This window comes from Halichoerus grypus, chromosome 10 (assembly GCF_964656455.1).
Source record: "Halichoerus grypus chromosome 10, mHalGry1.hap1.1, whole genome shotgun sequence".
NCBI classification, from domain to species: domain Eukaryota; kingdom Metazoa; phylum Chordata; class Mammalia; order Carnivora; family Phocidae; genus Halichoerus; species Halichoerus grypus.
Window position 1 is genome coordinate 108003044 of NC_135721.1, and position 22935 is coordinate 108025978.

A 22935-nucleotide genomic window follows, 5' to 3' on the forward strand; every position below is an offset into this window, starting at 1 on the left:
ATCGCTGACTAAGCTCTGGAGATCGGCTGCTTAGTTCCACCACGGCCTCGGTGAAATAACCTAGCCGCGCATCAGTTTTCTCAACTGTCAACGCGGAAAAAATAGTCTCTCTCCCCTTGCTTACTGGGATAAGGCCAAGTAAACACTCAATAAATGTCAGGGATCATGATTACTATTTAGAGAAGACATTTCACTCCTTTTGTAATCATTTTCTTGTGTGACCTTTGCAGTGAACACTTCCTGACGGTGCAAGATTTATTGTCATCTCTATGTTAATTTTTCCCTTTAAGAACTTGCGGCCACATGTTTTAAAAAGCATATTCTTAGCTCTCCTGCCTATTTCAGAACTTCGATCTTCAAAGGACCGAAGCAAATGTATCTCCTCCACATTTTTCTTATATTCTATTTTCTGTAAATATCACATGAAGTCAAGTTGACAATGATTTGAACGTTTCTAAGTTTGACCGACAAAACGACAAAGTGGATTTTTCCAATCTCTGCCACAGATAACGCTTTCCGGCTAAAAATGCCTTGTGTGTGTTTGATGCTTTGACCTTCTTCCAGCGCTTTCATAACTACTCCTTATTTTATTTATGTGCTTCTTTATTTATTTATACCTGTACCTTTTCCCATCAAGGACTGAAGGTGGCTTTAAGGACACACAAAAGTTGACAGGTTGGCATGAAATAAAGGCAGAGCCAAAGAAGAAAAACAAGGAAGAAAGCAAACCGAAACCCCTGGGAAAAGGTAAGAAAAAGGCATTATTTCTACTTCACAGAGAAGGAAACCAGGGCACAAAGCCACGTAATGCTTTTTGAAGCAATGTGGGTTAAAAGCTAGAAATAAGCTGACACTAAGCCAGCCCTACAAATATCCTGCAGCTCTGGGGTATTGGGAAATTGACTCAAAACAAAACACACCAATCCAAAAAAAGACCACCGTCCAGCTCAGCAAAAGTGGGACAGAGAGATGGGGACTCCTCCTGGGAGAAGTCCTGGGAGCTGATGGGACAGAGCTTGGAGGAAAGTGGCACTGACAGCAACGATGATGATCCATACCACGGATCAGGTATTAGAAAGGGCCAGGCACCATTCAAGAGCTGTCCCTCATTCATCTCCTCATTCACTACTCACTACAGTGCCTTATGACATAGCACTAGTATTCAAATTTTGCAAAGGAGGCCCAGAATATTTAAGTAACTTGCTCAAAGTCATAGAGTGAGTGGGTGGGAGATTCGGACCCAGGCGATCTGACTCCAGAACACACTCCTAACCTCTGTTTCTCCAGAGACCCAATGCAGACAGAGCCCATCGACGGGAAAGCTGGATGACCAGGGACAGCCTCTCACAAAGCTGAGAGGGTGAGGAAAGCATGCCATGGTAGGTGGGTCTAGGAAGTTGCAAGGGAAAATGAGGACACAGACACAGTTTTTTCTTGTAATTTCTTGAAGTTTGAGATGAAAGAAAGAAGGTGGGATGTATGGATTACCAGCCACCTTGATCCAGTCTCTGTATATAAATTATTTAAATACAAAAGTCAACAGAAGTTGTAGTGGGGCACTGGCTGGCTCAGTTGAAGAAGCACGCAACTCTTGATCTTGGCATTATGAGTTCAAGCCCCACGTTGGGTGTAGAGATTACTAAAAAAATAAATAAATAAACTAAGAAAAAAAAAGTTGCAGACTTTGAGAACCCTTAGAGAATCTCACAATTTGAATCTGGAAATATATAGATAAAAAATTTCTTTGTAAGATGAAAGGCACAAATGATGTCTTAGGGTATAAAAAGCAATGCATTCTATATGAACGAACAAGGCAGTCTAGGAAGCCTCTTTGCTCCAATTCAGGGTTTCTCAGCCTCAGGACTACTGACATTTGGGGCCAGAAAATTCTTTGTTGTGAGAGATGGCTGTCCTATGTAGGATGCCTACTATCATCTGGTTTCTATTCACCAGATACCAGTAGCACTGGCCTGCACCCCAGATGTGACGACCAAAAACGCCACTAGACATTGCCAAACACCCCCTGGAGAACAAATCATCTTCAGCTGAGAATCACTGCACTAGCTATCATCACACATAGACCTAAACCTTCTCCCACAGAATTGGATGTCAATTTTCTTTCATAAAAGATTAGTTAGTGTCATGTTTATATACCGACACAAGTGTTGTCCCAGTGCCACCCAACTGGATCCAAGACAAATCAGCCTGGGTTCCAATGGTTAGGCGAATGATAGCTCACCACCTTTTCCAGTATTACTTCCAGGGCATGAACCTCAAGCCTGTGAGTGTCCTTTTAAAAGACTTAGACTCAGTTAAGACAAATTTAAAGGAAGGTAGTATTTACCCTATAGTAAGATGGTCACTCATTAACTTCTCTCCCTGTATGCATATGCCATTCCCGCATCAAGAGTGGAGTCAATTCCTTCATCCCCTTGAATCTGAGCTGGTCTGTGACTGCTTTGACCTACAGAATACAACAGAAGTGAGGCAAGCCTTTAAGAAGACTAACAGTTTCTGCTTCTCTTCTCTTGGAAGGCTCACTCTTGGGATTCTCCCTCTAGGAACTCTCCCTTTAGAACTCAGCCACCATGCTGTTAGAAGCCCGAGTCATGTGGGCACAAAGAGGTCCCACGTAGTGTTCCAGTGGACAGCCCCGCTGAACTTCCGGCTGATGGCTAGCATCAACTGTCAGCGATGTGAATAAGATCTTGAACTTCATTTCAGACAATTCAAGCTCCCAGGGGACTGCAGCTCCAGCCAACATCCCACGGAGCATAAGCACCACCCCGCTGAATCAAGTCAACCCAAAAAACTGTGAGAGAAAATAAAATGATTGTTGTTTCAAATCACTACGTTTTGGAGGAGTTAGGCTGCAAAAGATAACCCAAACACAACCTCAGGTCCAAATGTACATATGTGACATGCATGGAGTCCTAGCAATAGGACAGGAGATAGTGAGCAGAGAGGTCTATAGCAATGGCAGAGTCTAGGATTGCATGGCCAGGAGGGTGTCATTCCAGAGAGGTCAGTGAAATCAAGTCATTGTATGTTCATGAGTAGCAAAGTCATTATAATGTGACTTCTTAAATAAGTGTAGATGTGCCTTCAGTCAAATACTATTCCTGGAACATACAATTTTACATGATCATCATCATGGAGGATCCTATTACTAGTGCACCTAGTGTGTGTGAACACAGTGCTGGGTACTTTACACACATTGTCCTCAGTCCTCGAAAGGGCCTTGAAAAATAAGCATACTTATCTTTCCCTCTTTCCCTTACACTCTCTCCTTCCCTCTCTTCTACTTCCTTCTTTCATGAGAAAAGGTAGTTTAAAATTTTTGTAAATCACATCACACATTGTTCAATGCAAGAAAGCTTCCTCTTATTACTTTGAGCAAAAAACAGAATCCAGAGCTCTGTTTTTTCCTTCCCAGTTCTTTCTTTTTTAAATTCCAGTATAATTAATGTACAATGCTGTATTAGTTTCTGGTGTACAATACAGTGTTCGGCAGTCTATCCATTACTCAGTGCTCATCATGATAACTGTACTCTTAATCCCCCTCACCTGTTTCACCCCTCCCCACTGTCCCTTCCCTTCTGGTAACTCTGTTTGTTCTCTATAATTAAGAATCTGTTTGTTTCCCTCTTTCTTTTCTTTGTTCATTTGTTTTGTTTCTTAAATTCCACACATGAGTGAAATCATGGGGTATGTGTCTTTCTCGGACTGACTTAGTTTGCTTAGCATAATTCTCCCTAGCTCCATCCATGTCATTGCAAATGGCAGTATTTCATTCTTTTTTCTGTTTCTTAATATGCTGAAAGACATTCAATATCCTTCTTAGTTTCCTGGCTAGTTATGAACAACTTCAACTTCCCATGCCTGCTGAAGGTTGAGTTACTATTTGGAAAGTGATATGTGGGTTTACAATCTGCTAGTGGCAGAAACCAAGTATCCTTCAGCTCACCTCCCAAGCCCTGACACCCTGCACGTGTTTACTGAGTGTCCACCACATGGGTGAATGCCATGGCCCCTCCTCAGTAGATGGAATCAGGAAATCGATCACAAGTAGGAAGATTCTATCTAGACGGACATAAAGGCTGCAGCTAGGGACAAGTGTTGTGGCAACCCTCTAACAGTAGGAAAGACATGTCCTTTCAACCATTCTGTAAGGTAGCTGGATCGCCAACAGCCAGCACGGCATTCAATACAGAGCACGCACTTACTCAGTGTTCACTGGATGAATAAAAAGCATTAAATAGACAGCAATATGAATGTGTGGAAATGTCAGACAACGGTGTTCAATGTATAAAATAAGTAAAGTAGGATTATCTGATACTACTGGTTCATGCTGACCCCACAAAATTCACCTGAATGCATAAAAAAAATTCTCACTTATGGGTGGCTCAGGCTGTTAAGAGTCCAACTCTTGATTTCGGCTCAGGTCATGATCTCAGGGTCATGGGACTGAGCCTCGAGTGGGGCTCTGCACTCAGCACAGAGTCTGCTTGTCTCTCTCCCTCTGCTCCTCCTCCTGCTCTCTCTCTCTCTCTCTTTCAATAAATAAAATCTTTTTTTAAAAAATTCTCCTTAACAGTATTATGTAGATAATTCCTAATTTGTTTTTCCCAATTTCTGAATCTTGCTAATTCCTATTTTTGCTCAGGTTGCTATTGTCTTGAAGCTGTGGGAAGTTACCACGTAATCCATATTCATGAGGTACCTATTCGAGAGACAACGTATTTCAATCAACTCATTCTTTGAAGGAAGAAGGCACAATTAACCACAGACTTGGCCACAAAGACCAATGATCTTCTCATCTTCACAAAGTAATTCAGATTCAAATTTAGGGAATTAGCTGAGAATTTATAGGCAGAGATAAAGCAGTGGGAAACCGTAGGGCACTTCTCAGTTGTAGCATAAAAGGAAAAATTCCACTGGCACCACCTTAAATCATAATTGAGCAATTGCCTGTTTCTTATTATGACTATTTATCTATACTTCATTAATAATATATTAATAACATTAATAATAACTATGGCCAACAGGGCAATTTAAAAAAATAATTTAAAAACTCTACAGGTAATTCTGAAAGTACTCACAATAAGAAAATTCTCAAGGTCTAGTAATAAACAGTTATAAAAATGTTCCCTCCAAGGGGCGCCTGGGTGGCTCAGTTGTTAAGCGTCTGCCTTAGGCTCAGGTCATGATCCCAGGGTCCTGGGATCGAGCCCCGCATCGGGCTCCCTGCTTAGCGGGAAGCCTGCTTCTCCCTCTCCCATTCCCCCTGCTTGTGTTCCCTCTTTCACTGGCTCTCTCTCTGTCAAATAAAGAAATAAAATCTTAAAAAAAAAAAATCTTAAAAAACAAAACAAAAAACGCCATAGGATACATTCTCCCAAACGTGGCTTTGCTTAAAACCACCTCAAGTTAATTAGGATCCTTCACCATAAGGTGATTTGTGGAGACTGCATGGAAGGCATCTTCAAATACAAATCAAAGCACTTTGCAAATGAGAAGGCATCTGCTGACATACACATTTGCAATGAAGACATTATATGAGAATAGGATTAGATTATTTGCCTAAAATTATACCCAAAGTTAGGAGAGAACATTTATAGCAATAGCAAATGCTAGGAAGTAGTTCTATGGACACTTTGGGTCAGTATTAGAATAACTTCCCTGTAAAGGCTCTGTGCCAGTACAAATCACGTTTTTGCCCAGTACTGAGCAACATGAAGGAGGAGAAGTTTTAGTCTCTTCCTGAAAGGAGTTCAGCAAGTAACGGAGTCTAGAAACACCTGCAGGGCCTCTACCAGCTGCAACAGCAGCAGTGGTAATGACCGCTTGCCTTTACTAAGCGTTCTAAGCTCCGGTGCCTCACTCAACCATCATGACAACCTAGGAAGCACGCAATATCATCATTTTCATTCTACAGACGAGGAAATTGAACAAGGCGAAGTGTAGCAACTCGCCCAAGGTCAGAATCAAGGTCAAACCCAAACTAGTCTGGCTCTAAAGCCAAAAATAAGAATGTAGATGTGATTTTTTTTTTTTTTAAGTGAGGGCAACACTTAAAACCAGAGGGAAATGATAGAATTAAATCAATAGCATTAAGGGGTGCCTCGGTGGCTCAGTCGGTTGAGCTTCTGACTCTTGGTTTTGGCTCAGGTCCCAATCTCATGGGTCCTGGAATCAAGCCTGGCGTGGGGTTCCCTGCTCAGTGGGCAGTCTGTTTGAGATTCTCTCCCTCTGCCCCTCCCCCCCACACTCTTTCTCGCTCTCAAGTAAATAAATCTTTAAAATAAATAGGGGTGCCCGGGTTGCTCAGTTGGTTAAGAGTATGCCTTTGGCTCAGGTCATGATTCCAGAGTCCTGGGATCGAGCCCCACATCTGGCTCCCTGCTCAGCAGGGAGCCTGCTTCTCCCTTTTCCCCGATTGTGCTCTTGCACATGCTCTCTGTCAAATAAATAAAATCTTTATTAAAAATAAACAAGCAAATAAATAAATAGCATTAAGACAACTGACTCCCATTGGGAAAATAATAAAGCTATCACCCTGCCTCACACCTTACACCAAGATACACATTTCAAAGTAGAAAAAAAAAAAAAAATTAAAACTGTAAAATTGCCAGGAGATTCCTATTCATATAATCTTGGGTGTTATAATGAATTTCTAAATATTGCACCAAAGCAGAAGCATTGATTGATAACATTAACTATATAAGAATCTAAAATCTCTGTACAACAACAAAAAAAACCACATTTCCTTATAGTAGCCAAAACTGGGAGACAAACTAAGGACCACTAATAGGGGGAAAGTTAAAAAGACGATAGTGTATTTGTACTCCAGAACACCTTAAACTGGCGGAGATATTAACATCTAAAGGCTGGTTGTGATAGAATGGGGAATTTTAAAAGGCAAGTTGCAGAACAATACGTTTTTGTTAGAGATTTCTGGCGTGCTAAAATCAAACACAGAGACCAGACTTGAAAGTTCACTGAGCGGACACAACCAGTTAATCAAACAAGCAAAGCTTAATTCAGTTTATTTTGCGAGATAAGAGAGGTTAACTTGACCTAGGTCACTTCTTGCTTATGCCTCTGAAAATCATAAGCAAAACTTAAATTGTTCCCCCAAATTGATAGGCGGTAACCACTCACCAATTCCTTTACCTTTAAGAAAATTCTAACATTGTAACCAATTACTGCAAGGACTACATAAGCTGCTTTGTAACAATATACCTCTGAGCCTTGTTCCATGTTCCGGTTTGAGCACTCCCAGTTTGCAAACTGGCTTTTTAGTGTGTGTACGGTAAACTTTTACTAATTACTACTTCAGGGATTCATTGGGTTTTTTTTAAAGATTTTATTTATTTATTTGACAGAGAGACACAGTGAGAGAAGGAACACAAGCAGGGGGAGTGGGAGAGGGAGAAGCAGGCTCCCCGCTGAGCAAGGAGCCAGATGCGGGGCTTGATCCCAGGACCCTGGGATCATGACCTGAGCCAAAGGCAGATGCTTAATGATTGAGCCACCCAGGCACCCCCGGATTCATTGGTTTTACTTGTTTTCTTTCCTGAACTTTTGACAGGTTAAAAGCTACGCATAATCAACTGTACTAAAATACATACATTTACATACACAGTTTACACCACGGAGATAGATATATTTATAGTACACCCCCCTAAAAATATACACAGTGCTATTGGTTACCACTAGGAAGGAGAAAGGGAGGGTGAGAATAGAGAATGTTCTCTTTTTGCTTCCTTTTGATCTACGTATTTTACTTTTTTTTAAAGTACACATTCCTTTGGTCATTTTATTATTTTTTTTATTTTACTTATTTATTTGAGAGAGAGAGAGCACGAGAGGGGAGAGGGTCAGAGGGAGAAGCAGACTCCCCGCTGAGCAGGGAGCCCGATGCGGGACTCGATCCCAAGTCTCTGGGATCATGACCTGAGCTGAAGGGAGTCACTTAACCAACTGAGCCACCCAGGCGCCTACTTTGGTCATTTTAGAGAAAACAAATATTTCAATCAGAGTGTATAAAAATTAAAAGGCAAAACTGGGAAAAATTATTGTAAAAAATGCTACAGATTTAGTATTCTTGAAGTATAAAGTACTCTTATGAATTAGTAAGGTTACAATTCCAATAGAAAAAAGGCAATCCATAGAAAAGAAAATGTCCTAGAAAACAATATTTCTTTACACTGAAATCTTTTTTCCCTATGATACAATAAGCAGAGTTTCAAAAATTATAATATTAGTGTTGAGAAGAGTCTTGGAAAAAATGATTTTCATCCATTTTCTGGAGGACAAACTAGCAATATGTGCCAAAAAAGTTTTAATGTGATAGAGCAGTTTTTCTTATAGAAATTTAGCTTGAAGAATAATTTAAGATAAATACAAGGGCTTAATCAGAAGGATGTTGAACACAGCCCTTTACAGCAAAGCCTCAGAAACAATGAAAACGATCAAAGATAGGGAACTGTTTATTTGTGTAATGATTTTTAAAGTTGTTTCAGAGAAAAAATTATTTCAGAGAAACACAAGGAAGCAAAGGAAAACAAGGAAAAGGTGATCTCATAAGCACTTAAAAGAAAAAGGGCCTGGGGCGCCTGGCTGGCTCAGTCGGAGGAGCATGCGACTTTTGATCTCAGGGTCATGAGTTCGAGCCCCATGCTGGGGGTAAAGATTACTAAAAAATTAACTTGAAAAAAATAAAGAACAAAAAGAAAAGAAAAAGGGCCAGAATCTTTTTGATGCCCTACAGATTTTTTAGTTGAAAGTTTTACTGAGTTCATTAAGACTTGCATGCAGTGCTACGGACCAAAGCAGACAAATACTGTGAACCTTTATCCACTTTCCCCCCATGTACTTCAAACTATGGAATACTGGCAAGGATAAATCCAGATTTCTCCAGTTTTCCCTGTACTCATTTATGTGTGTCTCTACAATCTTATCACATGCCTGGGTTCACCCACCCACAACCACAGTCAGCATACAAACTATTTCCATCACAAGGATCCCACATGTTGCCCTTCTGCCCAACCCCAAACCCTGACATCCACCAGTCTGTTCTCCAATTTCTAAAAATTTTGTCCCTTCAGAAACATTATGTAAATGAAACACAATATGTAAACTTTTGAAATTTGCTCCCCCCGCTTGCAGCTGAATTCCCTGGGAGATTCACCCACGTCGTTGTGTGTCTGGATAGTTCATTACCCTTAACCGCTGACGGGTACTCCCTGGTACGGACACACCACGGTTTGCTTAACCGTCTCCTGAGGAAGGATATCTGGGCTGTTCTAGTTCTTCGCTGTTATAAATAAACCTGCTACGAACATTCGTGTATAGGTTTTTGCTTAAACGTAAGTTTTCGTTTCTCTCAGCAATCACTGGGTCATATGCTAATTGCCAGTTTAATTGTGTAAGAAACTGCCAAACTCTTTTCCAGAGCAGCTGTGCCATTTTACGTTCCCACCAGCAATGTGTGAGTGGTCCAGCTTCCCTGCCCCTTTACCAGCATTTGGTGGTGTCGATTTTTATCCTAGCCATTTCTACAGGTATCATTATTCGTTTAATTTGTTTTTCTGATGGCTTATCTGAATATCCTCTTCGGAGAAATGTCTCCCCGTGTCTTTTGCCCATTTTCTATTTGAATGGTTTACTTTTCTATAGTTGAGTTTTGACAGTTCTTTATGTACTGGAGGCACTAGTCCTTTGTCAGATAACAGATTTGCAAATATTTTTTCCCGGTATGTACCTTGTCTTTTCATCCACTTTATGTGGGCTTTCAGAGAGCAAAAGTTTTTAATTTGGATGAGGCCCAATTTATCAATTTTTTGGCTATTGTAGATTTCATGTCAATCATTTCCATTTGCTTTTTTTATAACTTGGATTTCTTCGCTGAGCTTTTCTATTTTGTCATCTGTTTCAACAGAATTTGTAACCGATCCTGGAAGTGCTTGTACGGTGATTGCTTTAAAAGCCATAGCAGTTCATTCCAATGTCAGCTTCGTCTCAGTGTTGGTGTCTGTGACCTGACATTCAAGTTGTGATTTTTGTTTCTTGGTAGGATGAGTGATCTTGGTCCTATTTAAATCCTTTATTTTAGCATATAGCCATCCTGTTTAGGTTTAGCACACAGCTCATGGCCTACTTTTATGGGCTGTGGTTCTAATGACAGGTTAATTTTCAGAGCCTTTGCTGTTACTTTTGGTCTCCTTGGTTTATTGGGTGCGGCTGCCCGAGGGACTAGCCCAGCCTCTGGGTGTCTTTCAGTGCGGGCTGGATCTCAGGCCCCTCTAAAGGTAGGCTTTCCGGCTTGGCTGCTTGTTGTACTAGAATTCCCCTTTTCCAGCACCCCCAGCTGCTCCCCAGCTGCCCCAGTGAATGTAACAGGGAAGGGAGCAAGGGGAGTCTCAGGCCCATGGGGACAAAGGGGCTTCTCAGGCCAGGTCACTTACTGTGTTGGCAGAATCCCCTTGCTTGTGCCCCCTCATCACCTGGGTCTGGCTTAGCAGAGGAGTGGAGTCTCTGGCCCAGTGGAGGAGAGTGCTTCCTCTGGTCTCTGATTATTATGGGTTTTTCTACAGATTCCCTTTTGGTGGGTGCTGGGCTCTCCTGGTGATGTGGCAGTCCTGGGGAGAAACGAACCTACCTGGGCCCCTTCTTGTTGCTAGGTGGCAGGCTGAAAAGCACCAAGTTCTGGTCACCTTCTGTTGTGGGGGAGGGGGCGCGGGAACAGAAGACACCCTGCCTCTGTGTGGTTCCTTCAGTCGTGGGGCCCAGAACCAATTCATCTTCTTACCATTGCTTGATATTCTTCGACTGCCTCCCACACTTCTATGGTTTATAGTTGTGTTTAGCAGGAAGTAATGGGTATGCCATCTTGTCAGATTAGAAATCCCAAAAGATTTTTAAAATCTCATTATCCTTTAATGCTACTATAATTTCATCAAATAAGGCAAATTTAAATCCTTTGGTCTTATCTTTGCAGAAAAGCACAACTTTTCTTGGCAAAGGAACAAAGAAAAATCAGATATCATTTTCTAATGTTTGTATTCTAGCCTGCTATCAGTCAAGAAAGATAAATGAAAAGGTGTCCTCAAATTGTACAATGCATGTACAGTAACTAGATTTAACATTGGTGGCCTTAAGACAAGTTAGCTTCTCAGATTCCAACTGAGTAATCTCTAATAACTTGGGGGTTTTATTTCTAGTAGGCACAAAAACTCTGCAAACAATGAATTATAAAGGCTTAACACATCTGGTACACTTAAATTCTTGTTCTTGGTAAGGCTCAGGAATATGCAAAAAGTAGTCACTAGAGGGCAGCAGACTCAAACACTGCCTCATAGCAAGCAATTGCCAGGCGCCATCTCCAGGTTCTAGACCCAGGGCCAGTTTTACCGGCTAAAAACATGCAATATTATTTTACCCCATTCGCCCTCAAACTCGACTTCTAAAATGGCATGCGCCCATGGGTAACTGCCTTATCTTTTTACTTATCCTGTGCCCAACATGCCCTAATATTTTCCAGGAGTTCTTTATAGAAGAAAATTCTGGATCTATTGACCGAGTACATTGTGAAGAAGGGGCGAAATCTCTTGGCTTGTTTGTTTTTAGAACTTATTTAAATTTTCCACTCAATTGCCTTATTTTGTGAGCAGGAAAAAACTCATAATGCTATGAAATGTAATGAGAGTTTTCTCGGGGCGCCTGGAAGAGCGTGTGGATCTTGGTTTGGGGTCATGAGTTCAAGCCCCACGCTGGGTGTTGAGATTACTTAAATAAACTTATAAAAAAAAAGATAGTTTTAAAAAGCAGTCCTTAGGGGCGCCTGGGTGGCTCAGTCGTTGGGCGTCTGCCTTCGGCTCAGGTCATGATCTCCAGGTCCTGGGATCGAGCCCCGCATCGGGCTCCCTGCTCAGCGGGGAGTCTGCTTCTCCCTCTCCCTCTGCCTCTCCCCACTGCTCCTACTGTCTCTCTCTCTCTCTCTCTGTATCTCTCTGTCTCAAATGAATAAATAAAAAATTCTTAAAAAAAAAAAAAAAGCAGTCCTTAGAGGGTGCTTTGCAAGTGAACTGGGCACAAGTTGTAACAAACCAGCAGCTGGAGTTGCCTCTGTTCTGTCCGCAGCTTCCTGATGTTCCCATGGCCAAAAAACCCCCAGCTCTAAGCCATCTCCAAGTTCAGAGGATTTGGCAAACAATGGCAAAGCAGAGCCCCCAGAAACGGACACCTGATATCCGTGACAAATATGGTAAGGCTGCCTCAGCCCGTGGGGCCACTTCCTGCGTTGCTGTGTGGGCATACACAGCAACACAAACTAGAAGACAATGGAATAGAATGGAACCTGTCCCCCGTTGGCAGAGTCACCCCAAAGCAATGGAGAGATCAGTAATTATCCCAGCTGGTGTAGTACTGAATTGTTTCAAAACCAACTCATAATTGATGCCAAGTAAAAGCACTGTGCACCCATTAAAATAAGGCACGACTGAAGAAATAAAGTACATGTGAAACCTTCAAAAAAATTAAAATAAAATAAATAAAAAGCAGTCGTTAGGGATATTCCTTAAAGCCATAGTCTCATGCACTAGAATTAAGAGAAATATTTGCTGGAAAAATAAATTAAGGAAACAATTCTGCTTGGAACATACTTTCTCCATCATAGAGAAATGGGAATGATAATTGTCTGCTCTCAGAAGCCTTCTATCTCCTCACAGATGTTCATTTCTCTGCTGTATTCTCATCAAGAGAAAAAGCTGAGGGCTTTTGAGAGGCCAGGGTGGGCTAGTCTGAAGACTTTCCAAATGAGAGTTAAGCAAATCTGCAGGGATTAGGTAAGAGTATATACTATTTAACTTAGAAGCTTTCTCATCCTAGAGTACACGTAAGATCACTCACAGCTTAAATTTGATGACAAAGCTCTAATCTGGTGATCAAGGGACTGTAATACTTTATATCCATTTTCATACCTTATCAAATTCCATGTATATATGCTTTCCATTGATTCATCCAACCAGCCCTTACTGAGCACCTACTATGTGCCAGGCACTAGATACCCTTATTCTCTGCTCACCCATCAGGGTCTAGGTTTAAAAGGCAACAAGTGCAGGCACCGTGTGATGAGACAGGCAGAGAACAAAATGTGAATCCTGAAAGACAAGCATGGGCAACCCAGGAATGGATAAAGCACTTACCCTTAAAAAGTATGTTCCAGTAAGCTGGGTTTTTGTCACTTCAAGCACGTTATCAAAACCCAGCTCTAGGAAAACCTCCAGGGAGCCTGGAGGTAAATAAAGGGCAGCCACTCAGCACACAGCATGGTTTATAACTTCAAAGGGCAGAGAGCCAAGTTTAAGAATAGTTCCTGGGCCAGATGAGAAAATTTCTTCTGGACAGAAAAGTTATCAAGGGTTGTATTTATTCCAGCAAACAGACTGAGAAGACTCGTTTTCTTCCCTTGGTTTTTAAAGATTTTATTTATTTATTTGAGAAAGAGAGAGAGTGCGAGCTCGAGCAGGGGGAGTGGCAGAGGGAGAGGGAGAAGCAGGCTTCCCGCTGAGCAGGGAGCAGGATGTGGGGCTGGATCCCAGGACCCTGGGATCATGACCTGAGCCAAAGGCAGACATTTAACCAACTGAGCCACCTAGGCATCCCTCTTCCCTTGGTTTTAACATAAGCAGTTGGATCCTACTTGGTGTTGAGAAATTCAACTGAGAAGACAATGCTTTCTCTCCAATTAGTCTGCAGGTGGTTAGAGCTTCTTCAACAATGGGAAGATGAGAGGCTGAAAGGCGAGCTCAGGGAGCAGTGGATAAGACCCTGGTCAAAATGAACCACAGTCCTGGTCACCCCTGGGACGGTGCTGATACTAAAGGTATATTCAGGGTTAGCAGGGTTAGCAGAAAGAAGCCAGCAGAGACTGAAGGAGAAACACTTAGGAGGAGAAATATTTAAGACTTACTACTTAGCACTTACTCATGCCTGAATGTTTGCATTTCTTTAAAGTTCTGCCTTTGAAGTCAGCCTGACCCAGATTTGAGTCTTGGCTTTCCACTATTCTTTGGGTAACATATCAATATGTAACCTCTCAAAGACTATTTCCTCCTGGGTAACATGGAGATCACAATAGTACTTATTTCTCAGGGGTGGATATAAGAATCAGAAGGAACGGTGCACAGAAAATGCACAGCACGGCGCCTGGAATGTACGTGTACAACAAATGATAAACTCTTAATCTCTTCTCAGCTGTATATAGTCTCCTCTGTCCTACAAACACATCACAGTGAAGGGTACTTATGATGGGGTACATTTGATTATTTCAATCAAGTTGTTTTCTCATACTTTAAGAAGACACAGGGCGCCTGGGTGGCTCAGTCGGTTAAGCGTCTGCCTTCGGCTCAGGTCATGATCCCGGGCTCCTGGGATCGAGCCCCACATCGGGCTCCCTGCTCAGTGGGGAGTCTGCTTCTTCCTCTCCCTCTGCCCCCCTGCCCCCGCTCATGCTCTCTCTCTCTCTCAAACAAATAAATAAAATCTTAAAAAAAAAAGACACAGCTGAGTGACAAGTCATGAGTGAATGCTCACTTGCAGTAGCCTTGAGAGAGAGCTATCAGGTCGGACTCTACACCTGAACTTCAGAGATAAATGTCCTAGGTGTGGCTCTCGACAGGAATACAGCCCGTCTTTCAAATCAGCTGGGATTTCTTTTTAAAACTATAAGTGCAGGCGAGGTACACAGAAGTAAACAAGTCTCTTCTCCCACAGCAGGTGTCTTTGAAACTCAAAACAGAGGAGCAGTGAGAGATGCCGTGGTCAGCAAATAGCCTTTGAAAATAATTCTCCTCTTATACTAGTATTTCTAATGACTATTTAACGTTATCTACAATTTAGTAGCCTAAAATAGAGAACTATATTCTTCTACTTTTAGAAAAGGGGTGGAAAAGTCACAGTTAGAATAGTCTGTACAGAGGGTCACCGAGGAAATAGGAGTTGCCAGGTTGCTCTGTGACCTCGGGTGATTCATTGAAAGGAAAAAAGATATAGTTATCTACTCTTTTTTTTTTTTAAGATTTTATTTATGTATTTGTCAGAGAGAGAGAGAGCGAGAAAGTACAAGCAGGGCGAGTGGCAGGCAGAGGGAGAGTCAGGCTCCCCACTGAGCAAGGAGCCGGATGTGGAACTCGATCCCAGGACCCTGGGATCATGACCTGAGCCGAAAGCAGACACTTAACTGAATGGGCCACCCAGGCCCTCCTTATATTTATCTACTCTTAAATAGCAAATTCCTTGGATGAAATGCCTAAATATACATTAGTTACAATGTATATTTGTACATAAATGTACATAAATATACATTAGTTACAAAATGGCCTTTGAAGATTGGGATGTTGACAGATTCCAAAAGCAAAATAAGGGGACATTAAACTGCTATTTAACTTTAGACACAGAGCTTGGGCTGTCAGCTAGGGCTTTTAATCATCAAAGACTTACTGTGTTTAATGTTCAATTTGCTGTATCAGCCAATTTCTCAACAGATGCTCTTCAAAGTTAAAGTTTGAGGAAAGGGCTCAAAAAGAAAGATTTCCCACCTCCATATTGCAACGTGTAAGCAAAAACTTCAGAGGAGCTCTTTGTCCTGATGAGAATGTGTCTGGGGCACTCTCCGGAACAAAGGTTGCAGAGGGCCCTGATGAGATCAGCAACATGAACTAGGCAGACTTTCTCAAGCGAGAGTAGTACACACAGGACTTCACCTCCAGGAAACCTTGGTGACTGCTTTTGAGGGGTTTATCCAAGACCACCGACCACCTCCCTTGGCACTTCCATTCTGCCTACTCTATGCTTTTCTCAAGCCCAGTAACAAAAGAGAAAGGGAACAAGTATTTAAGAGGCAAGGCGTCCAGGCCCATCAATAAGTGTGTGTTGGAGATTAACTGACGGGCTGAACTGGACTCAATTCGGCAGTGTCTGGAGTGGCCTGGCGTTGACCAGGGAGGAAGGAGCACATTTCAAGGACCGGAACAATGCAGCTGAGGCATTTCGGCCTGACTCTGCATTAAAACCAGCCCAACAGGAGTGGCAGGCCCAGTGAAGGGGTAGTTAGACACCGACCGGCAGGGGCCTGTGGCACGCACCTGTACGTTGCCTGGGGCCTTGCCAGTTATTAAAATATCGCAATCCTGCTGAATCGCCGTTAAATATTTTGAACACACGCCCCGGACATGAGATTACACACATCTCCAAGGGACTTAAACAGAGGAATGTGACAGAAATGCGGTTTCAGGAAGACCTTTTTGGCAAGTGTGGTCTTCTGCCGGATCTCACCAGGAAGGACAGAGGGAGGCACTTTCATGCTCCTGCGCCTGGCTTAGGTGACAAGTTGTTTGTTCTATCATCACTTCACAAGGAGTGGTCAGACAACCCTCGCCCAAGCCACCAGTTCAAGACAGACGAGCTGTGTTCATGTGGACAGACACAGCCCAGTCTCGCCTGCCTTTGGGTACCCAGACTGAAATGACCGAGGCTTTCAGGTTTTTCTGACTAATACTTTCAGATTCTTATCAACTCATTGAGTTTCCTAGAAAGTGCTCTTAAGTCTCATGTCCCTTGCTACTAATATCCTCCTCCAGGGCATGAACAGTGATATGGCAGTTGGGCATACAAGATAAGGGCAGGGAAGTATCCATTAGGGGGGCACCTGGGTGGCTCGCTAGGATATGCATCCGACTCTTGATTTCGGCTCAGGTCATAATCTCAGGATGGTCAGACTGAGCCCCTCGTTGGGCTCCGAGTTCAGCGGCGAGTCTGCTTGAGATTCTCTCCCTCTGCCCCTCCCCCCGCTCACATGTGCATGCTTATGTGCGCGCACACGCACTCTCTCAAATAAATAAATAAATCTTTTATTTATTTGACAGAGAGACAGGGAGAGAGGGAACACAAGCAGTGGGAGTGGGAGAGGGAGAAGCCGGCTCCCCGCGGAGCAGGGAGCCCAATGCAGGGTTCGATCCCAGGACGCTGGGACCATGACCTGAGCCCAAGGCAGACGCCCAACGACTGAGCCACCCAGGCGCCCCTCAAATAAATAAATAAATCTTTAAAAAAAAAAATCCATAAGGTTTAGCTCCTGGGGAAGATCACTGGCATGGGAGCAAGGGCAGGCCTAGTATTGTCTGTAATGGGGGTGGAGGATATGTGCCCAGGAATGAGGAACAACTGTAAGAAGCAGCAGAATGGAAGACAGGCAACCCCTCCAAAAAGCCTCACTGGGAAGAACAGGTGAGTGATGGCCAAAGCCAGAGGCAGCTGCACGGTGAAATGGGGGATCCTTTACAAAAGTGAGGCTTCAGCTTGGTCCCTTTCCTTACAACCTGGCTTCTCCAGTGGTCCCTGCCATCTCCTAAAACTGAGGCCACTCGTCCCTAGCCTGCTACTCTTCCAGGGTTTACAACTGTGATGCTGACTCCAACCTTGAAGTTGGGACCTCGCCACTCACTGATAAGCCATCTGCACACTGACTGCCACCTGCCGGGATTTCTGGGTACTCTCGCTGCGTTACCCCTTGCAGGGCTGTGCTCTGCTACCAGTGGGCTCTTCTATACCACCACGGTGGACCCCACCCCCTTGCTAACTGTGTGTCTGAATTTCGACTGTAGGTTTTGACAATTGGGCTAATTTGACTGAATCTTTTTTTTTTTTTTAGATTATTTATTTGTTTTTGAGAGAGAGAGAGAGAGAAAGAGTGAGAGCAGGGGGAGGGGCAGAGGGAGAAGCAGACTCCCCGCTGAGCAGAGAGCCTGACACGGCGCTTGATCCTGGGACTCTGGGATCATGACCTGAGCCAAAGGCAGATGCATAGCTGACTGAGCCACCAGGTGCCCGCCCATGACTGAATCTTAAAGGTCAGCTCCTGGCTCCTATTTCACCCAGCAGCCAGAGAAGCCACATCCTGGCTTCATCCTCAGACCTCCATTCCACTATGAGCAACCTACCATACTCAACCAGTTCTTGAGATAGTCAACCACATGGTGAGCCAAACACAAGCCACATGAGTGTAGCCAACAGTGAGCGAGTACTAGGGTGGGTACAGCCCAATGGTGACTGTCAGCTGGAAATCTCTGACTATATTCACCAACCCCTAGAAGATCAACTTCCTAACAACACACAACAGCAAACAAGCAAACCAAGAATGCAAGTTGGCCAGGGAATGGGATATGTTAAGAATCTGAAATAGAACAGTAGCCATCAGAGCACCAAGAGAGACCAATGTGTCTCTGAGTAAAGAACAGATCCAGAGTTATCAGAACTAGATTAAAATGTGGGCAAAATCTGCTTTAGGGCTATGGGGGAGGGAACCTGTAAGTACACCTACTCATGAACACAGTGAAGGGAAGGAAAGTGGATCTACTTATAAACAGAAAATCAAAACTCAAGACCCTGGACAGTTTTGAGAAACTGGAGATGGAAGATGATCAGCCCAGAGTAAATCAGGCTGGGCAGTTAGGACAGCGACTTCCCCCAGAGTTTAGGACTGCATTTTAGGAACATCAGAAAGAGCCTCCAAATCTCTCTTCTACCTGTCCTTGATTCCTGAAATTAAACCATTCTTTTAGGGCTCGGTCCTCTTAAACAAAGAGCTTCCTGGAAAAGCCAACACTTGAAGCTACGGTTAGTCATTTGTCTTTCAGTCTAAGTTTCAAATCGTTTTTTGGGAGGCTTTGATGGGTGACATGTGAAGGCCCCCAGCACCCAGGGATGGGGCGGAGGCCCAAGCAGGGAGGAGAGAAATGAGAGCTGAGACCCCAAAGGGCACAGGCCCAGAGTGACTCACCCGGGCGTGGGGTGCCCATTATAAGCCTCTTGTGTTCTATCTTGACAAAAATGGCACAGGATTTATACCACTGCACACGAGTTGATAACTTCCTTTGCACACACTGATGGCTGACAGTTTGGCCGTGTCTCCAGTAGTTACACAATTTGACTTTTCTTCTGGAAGCCAGAGGCAATCTGACCATCTCCTCCAACACTGATCGTGCTATGGGGCTAAATTCAGGCTTCACCTAATTCAGTGTCGCCTATGACTCCCACTCCTTATACATGGAACGTTCCAAAGTCACTCATAACCACCCTTAAGCTAGACGTGTAGGGAGCAGAGAGGAGAACAGAGTTTTATGTTAGGATCAAGTTCAGCCCCAAATCCATACAGGTATATCTCTTAATGAAATAATAATGGCAGTTAACATTTACTCATTCTTTCCTCATACAAGTACTTACTGAGTACCTCCTATCCTGGAGTTTATATTCCAATGCGGGGAGACAAAGAAATTAACAGTCCTACCTAGGGTGCCCAATGGCCCTGCTGCTGTGGAGAAGAATAAAGCCGGGGTAGGGGATGACAGAAGAACCTCAGCAGGAGGGAGGGGGGCTGGCTCTTAGATGCGGGAGGCAAGGGTGGGCCTCCGTGAAGGGCGACGCACACTTGGTGTGGCGGAGGCCCAGCCCAGAGAGGGCAAGGAGATGGGTAGGAGGTGAGGTTAGAGAGGCGGCAGGTCCAGGGCCCAGAGGGCATGGGCACCAGCTAAGGACTTAGGCCTTTGCTCTGAGACAGATGAGAAGCCATGGGAGCTTTGCGCCAAGGACTAACATGATCTGATTTGTATTTTACAAGGATCTTCTGGGGGCTGTGTTGAGAAGAAACTTTAGGAGGACAAGGGCAGGTATGGAAAGAGGTGGTTAGGAGATGTAACAATAATCCAGAAGACAGACAACAGTGGCTCACACCAGGGTGGTGGCCATGGAGACGGCAAAACTCTTCAGATTCTAGATTTATTCAGTGGAGCGGGCAGTGAGGGACCGAACGTGAGAGAGGTTGAGAAGGACTCCTAGGTTTGGGCCTAAGTGAACAGATGGATAAAGTGCTTTTCTGAGATGAGAAAGCCTCAAAGAACAGGTGTGTATATATGAGAGGGAAGGAACTGGGGAGGCGGGGAGAGAAATTAGCAATCTGGTTTAGGATGTATCAAATTTAAGAAGTCTAACAGAAGTCTAAGTGATGATGTCAAGTACACAGAGCTCAAAACTGTTAAGAAATGTCCCCCCAAGTCCCATAGCCAGTAAGTGGCAGAGCTCTGAGTCCATGTCCGTGGACCTCCGGGTCTGGACCGGGCAACGAATGGGGGAGACAAGGGCTTTGCAACCAGAGATGGTCACTAACTATGTCAAGGAATCATCAGTAAGCTTAAGTAATAGACTTTTTGGCAATTCTGCCAGGGAAACTTATAGAAAAGTTGTTCCCCAAATGCAGAGCATACTTCATACAAGGAATACTAAAATCCCTGTTACTATCACCTATAACATAAAACAGGCCCACATTGCCACTTTCTGAAGTTTTAAAAGAACAAAACAAAAAACACTTCCACCCTCTCCCTGTTGAGCCTCTGAATGCAGCTGGACGGAGATTAGAAAGGGACTGAGACAAAAAAGGCCTCCAGGAAACAGCTCCCTGTCACGGTTACACCAGGGAGCTTGTCCTTTGAAGTCTCTCCCCACAGTGCTTAGATAAGATGTTTTCTACCCCAGACAATGGGCCATTCCTCAGAGAGGTGCTCCCGGAAGGGAGAGAAACAAACACATACCCGTATGTAGAGTGTGTGTGTGTGTGTGTGTGTGTGTGTGTGTGTGTGTGAATGTTAGCTTGTTTTGAACTCTGCTTCTTACCTGAATCCACATCAGAAGAGGAAGGAAGAGAAAGGCTTTCCACAGAATTAAACGCCTCGCTGTCGGCCTCCTGGTGGGGTCTCTGCAGCACATAATCTCTTATGTCATCAACTGGTGGCAAGTCCAGAGCACTGCTCTCCTCTGACTGGCTGTCTGGAGTGGCTTCCTGGGCCGCCATAGTCCTGCCATGGGAAAAACAATTCAATACAAAAGGCACTGCAGAAGAGGAGTCTCCATTTCCGCCACAGCTTGAAGGGTGAAAGTCCCAGAATACTTCATGTTCCCGTTAGTAACGGTCTTCCTTGTCCTTACTTTAGACCCAGTATTTGTTTACCATGTTTCTTCATCAGGAGAAACAGACACTCTCAGCACAGAAAGAAACCATTAATAGGGCGCCTGGGTGGCTCAGTTGGTTGGGCGACTGCCTTCGGCTCAGGTCGTGATGCGGAGTCCTGGGATCAAGTCCCGCATCGGGCTCCCGGCTCAGCGGGGGGCCTGCTTCTCCCTCTGACCCTCTCCCCTCTCATGCTGTTTCTCTCTCTCTCAAATAAATAAATAAATAAAATCTTTAAAAAAAAAAAAGAAAGAAACCATTAATAATTTCAGCTGGAGGGGCGCCTGTGTGGCTCAGTCAGTTAAAGCGTCTGACTCTTGGTTTCAGCTCAGGGGGTGATCTCAGGGTCGTGAGATCGAGCCCCACAACAGGCTCTGCGTTCAGTGTGGAGTCTGCTGGAGACTCTCCCTCTCCCTCTGCCCTTCCTACTCATGCTCTCTCTCTAAAATAACAAATAAGGAGCACCTGGGTGGCTCAGTCGTTAAGCGTCTGCCTTCGGCTCAGGTCATGGTCCCAGGGTCCTGGGATCAAGCCCTGCATCAGGCTCCCTGCTTGGCGGGAAGCCTGCTTCTCTCTCTCCCACTCCCCCTTCTTGTGTTCCCTCTCTCACTGTGTCTCTCTCTGTCAAATAAATAAATTAAAAAATCTTTTAAAAAATAAAATAAAACAAAATAACAAATAAATCTTTAAAAAAATAAAATAATTTCAGCTGGAGAATAAGGTGCATGTCTGATAAGGATGAAACACCATGTAGCACCATAATCCAAGGGCTACAAGAATATTTAATGAGACAAGAAACTGTTCATGAGGGTGCCTGGGTGGCTCAGTTGGTTAAGCGACTACCTTCAGCTCAGGCCAAGATCCTGGGGTCCCAGGATTGAGCCCCGCATCGGGCTCCCTGCTCAGCGGGGAGTCTGCTTCTCCCTCTGACCCTCCCTCCTCTCATGCTCTCTCTCTCTCAAATAAATAAAATCTTTAAAAAAAAAAAAAAACTGTTCATGATATATTATGTGGAAAAAAGATTTCTATAAAATACAGTATCATGTGTGGAGTGTCAGCGTGTGTGTGTGTGTGTGTATGAGTAAGAAATCTACAGTTCTATAGCTAAAAAAAAGCATCTGCAAGGGTATATTCCAAATTAACTTAATGGTAATTAATTCAGTGGTTTAGTTTCTGAACAGTGAGATTATAGATGATTTGTATTTTTATCTGTGGCATACTCAAACACACATTCACTCAATTATTTCACATGCCAGGCCCTGGGTATACGAAGGGGAATGTAATAGACCCTTCCTTCAAGTTGCTCACAGCTTGGGACGATCCAAACACAGAGATATACCATGTAAACACAAGGACAAGACAGAGGAGAACCCAGAAAGGGACAGTAAGCTTTCTGGATGAGGTTATCCCCAAGCAAGGGGCAGGCCAGACCATGGCTGGAGGACAGCATAAACACCAGTAGAACCAGCTTGGGCAACCACAATGGCATGGCTGTCGGGAGTTCAAAGTGAGACTCAAAGAACAGTCATGCGTGAGTAACGGGAGGGACAAACCCTGTGGTTTCAGCTAGATGACCGTGGGGCTCTCTCCTGTTCCTACACCAGCTCTGGGAAGGACAGCAAGGCCCGGCAGCTGTCAGCAACGTGGAAACACAAACTCTCCAGCTGAGCTCTAGAGACCACAAAGGTGACTTACTGGGTTCATCATTTGGACATTCCTTATTAAAAATTAGGTGTTCCTAAAAAAATAAAATAAGGGCGCCTGGGTGGCTCTGTCAGTTAAGCATCTGCCTTTGGCTCGGGTCATGATCCCAGGGTCCCGGGATCAAGTCCTGCATCGGGCTCCCTGCTCAGCGGGGAGTCTGCTTCTCC

At 44.0% G+C, this 22935-nt stretch overlaps 1 protein-coding gene and 1 pseudogene across 8 annotated transcripts in view; one reads left to right on the forward strand and one right to left on the reverse strand.

Moving 5' to 3' along the window:
* Nucleotides 1–12741, forward strand: part of LOC118538034 (cytochrome c oxidase subunit 7B, mitochondrial pseudogene) — a 61970-nt pseudogene extending 49229 nt beyond the window's left edge. The window contains exons 3-4 of the transcript XR_013441959.1: nucleotides 638–747; nucleotides 12148–12741. The product of XR_013441959.1 is annotated as a cytochrome c oxidase subunit 7B, mitochondrial pseudogene (transcript). The remainder of the gene's footprint in view (nucleotides 1–637; nucleotides 748–12147) is intronic.
* The window catches only part of LOC118554236 (shieldin complex subunit 1), an 83443-nt gene that overhangs the window by 52619 nt on the left and 7889 nt on the right, over nucleotides 1–22935 (reverse strand). For 6 of the 7 annotated variants that reach the window (XM_078056960.1, XM_078056962.1, XM_078056965.1 and 3 more), the window contains one exon: nucleotides 20731–20912. In XM_078056960.1, the coding sequence (XP_077913086.1) occupies nucleotides 20731–20908 (178 nt within the window). In that variant the 5' untranslated portion in view covers nucleotides 20909–20912. Of the gene's footprint in view, nucleotides 1–18844; nucleotides 19123–20730; nucleotides 20913–22935 lie in introns of those variants that run through there. The other variant, XM_078056959.1, reaches the window with a different exon arrangement.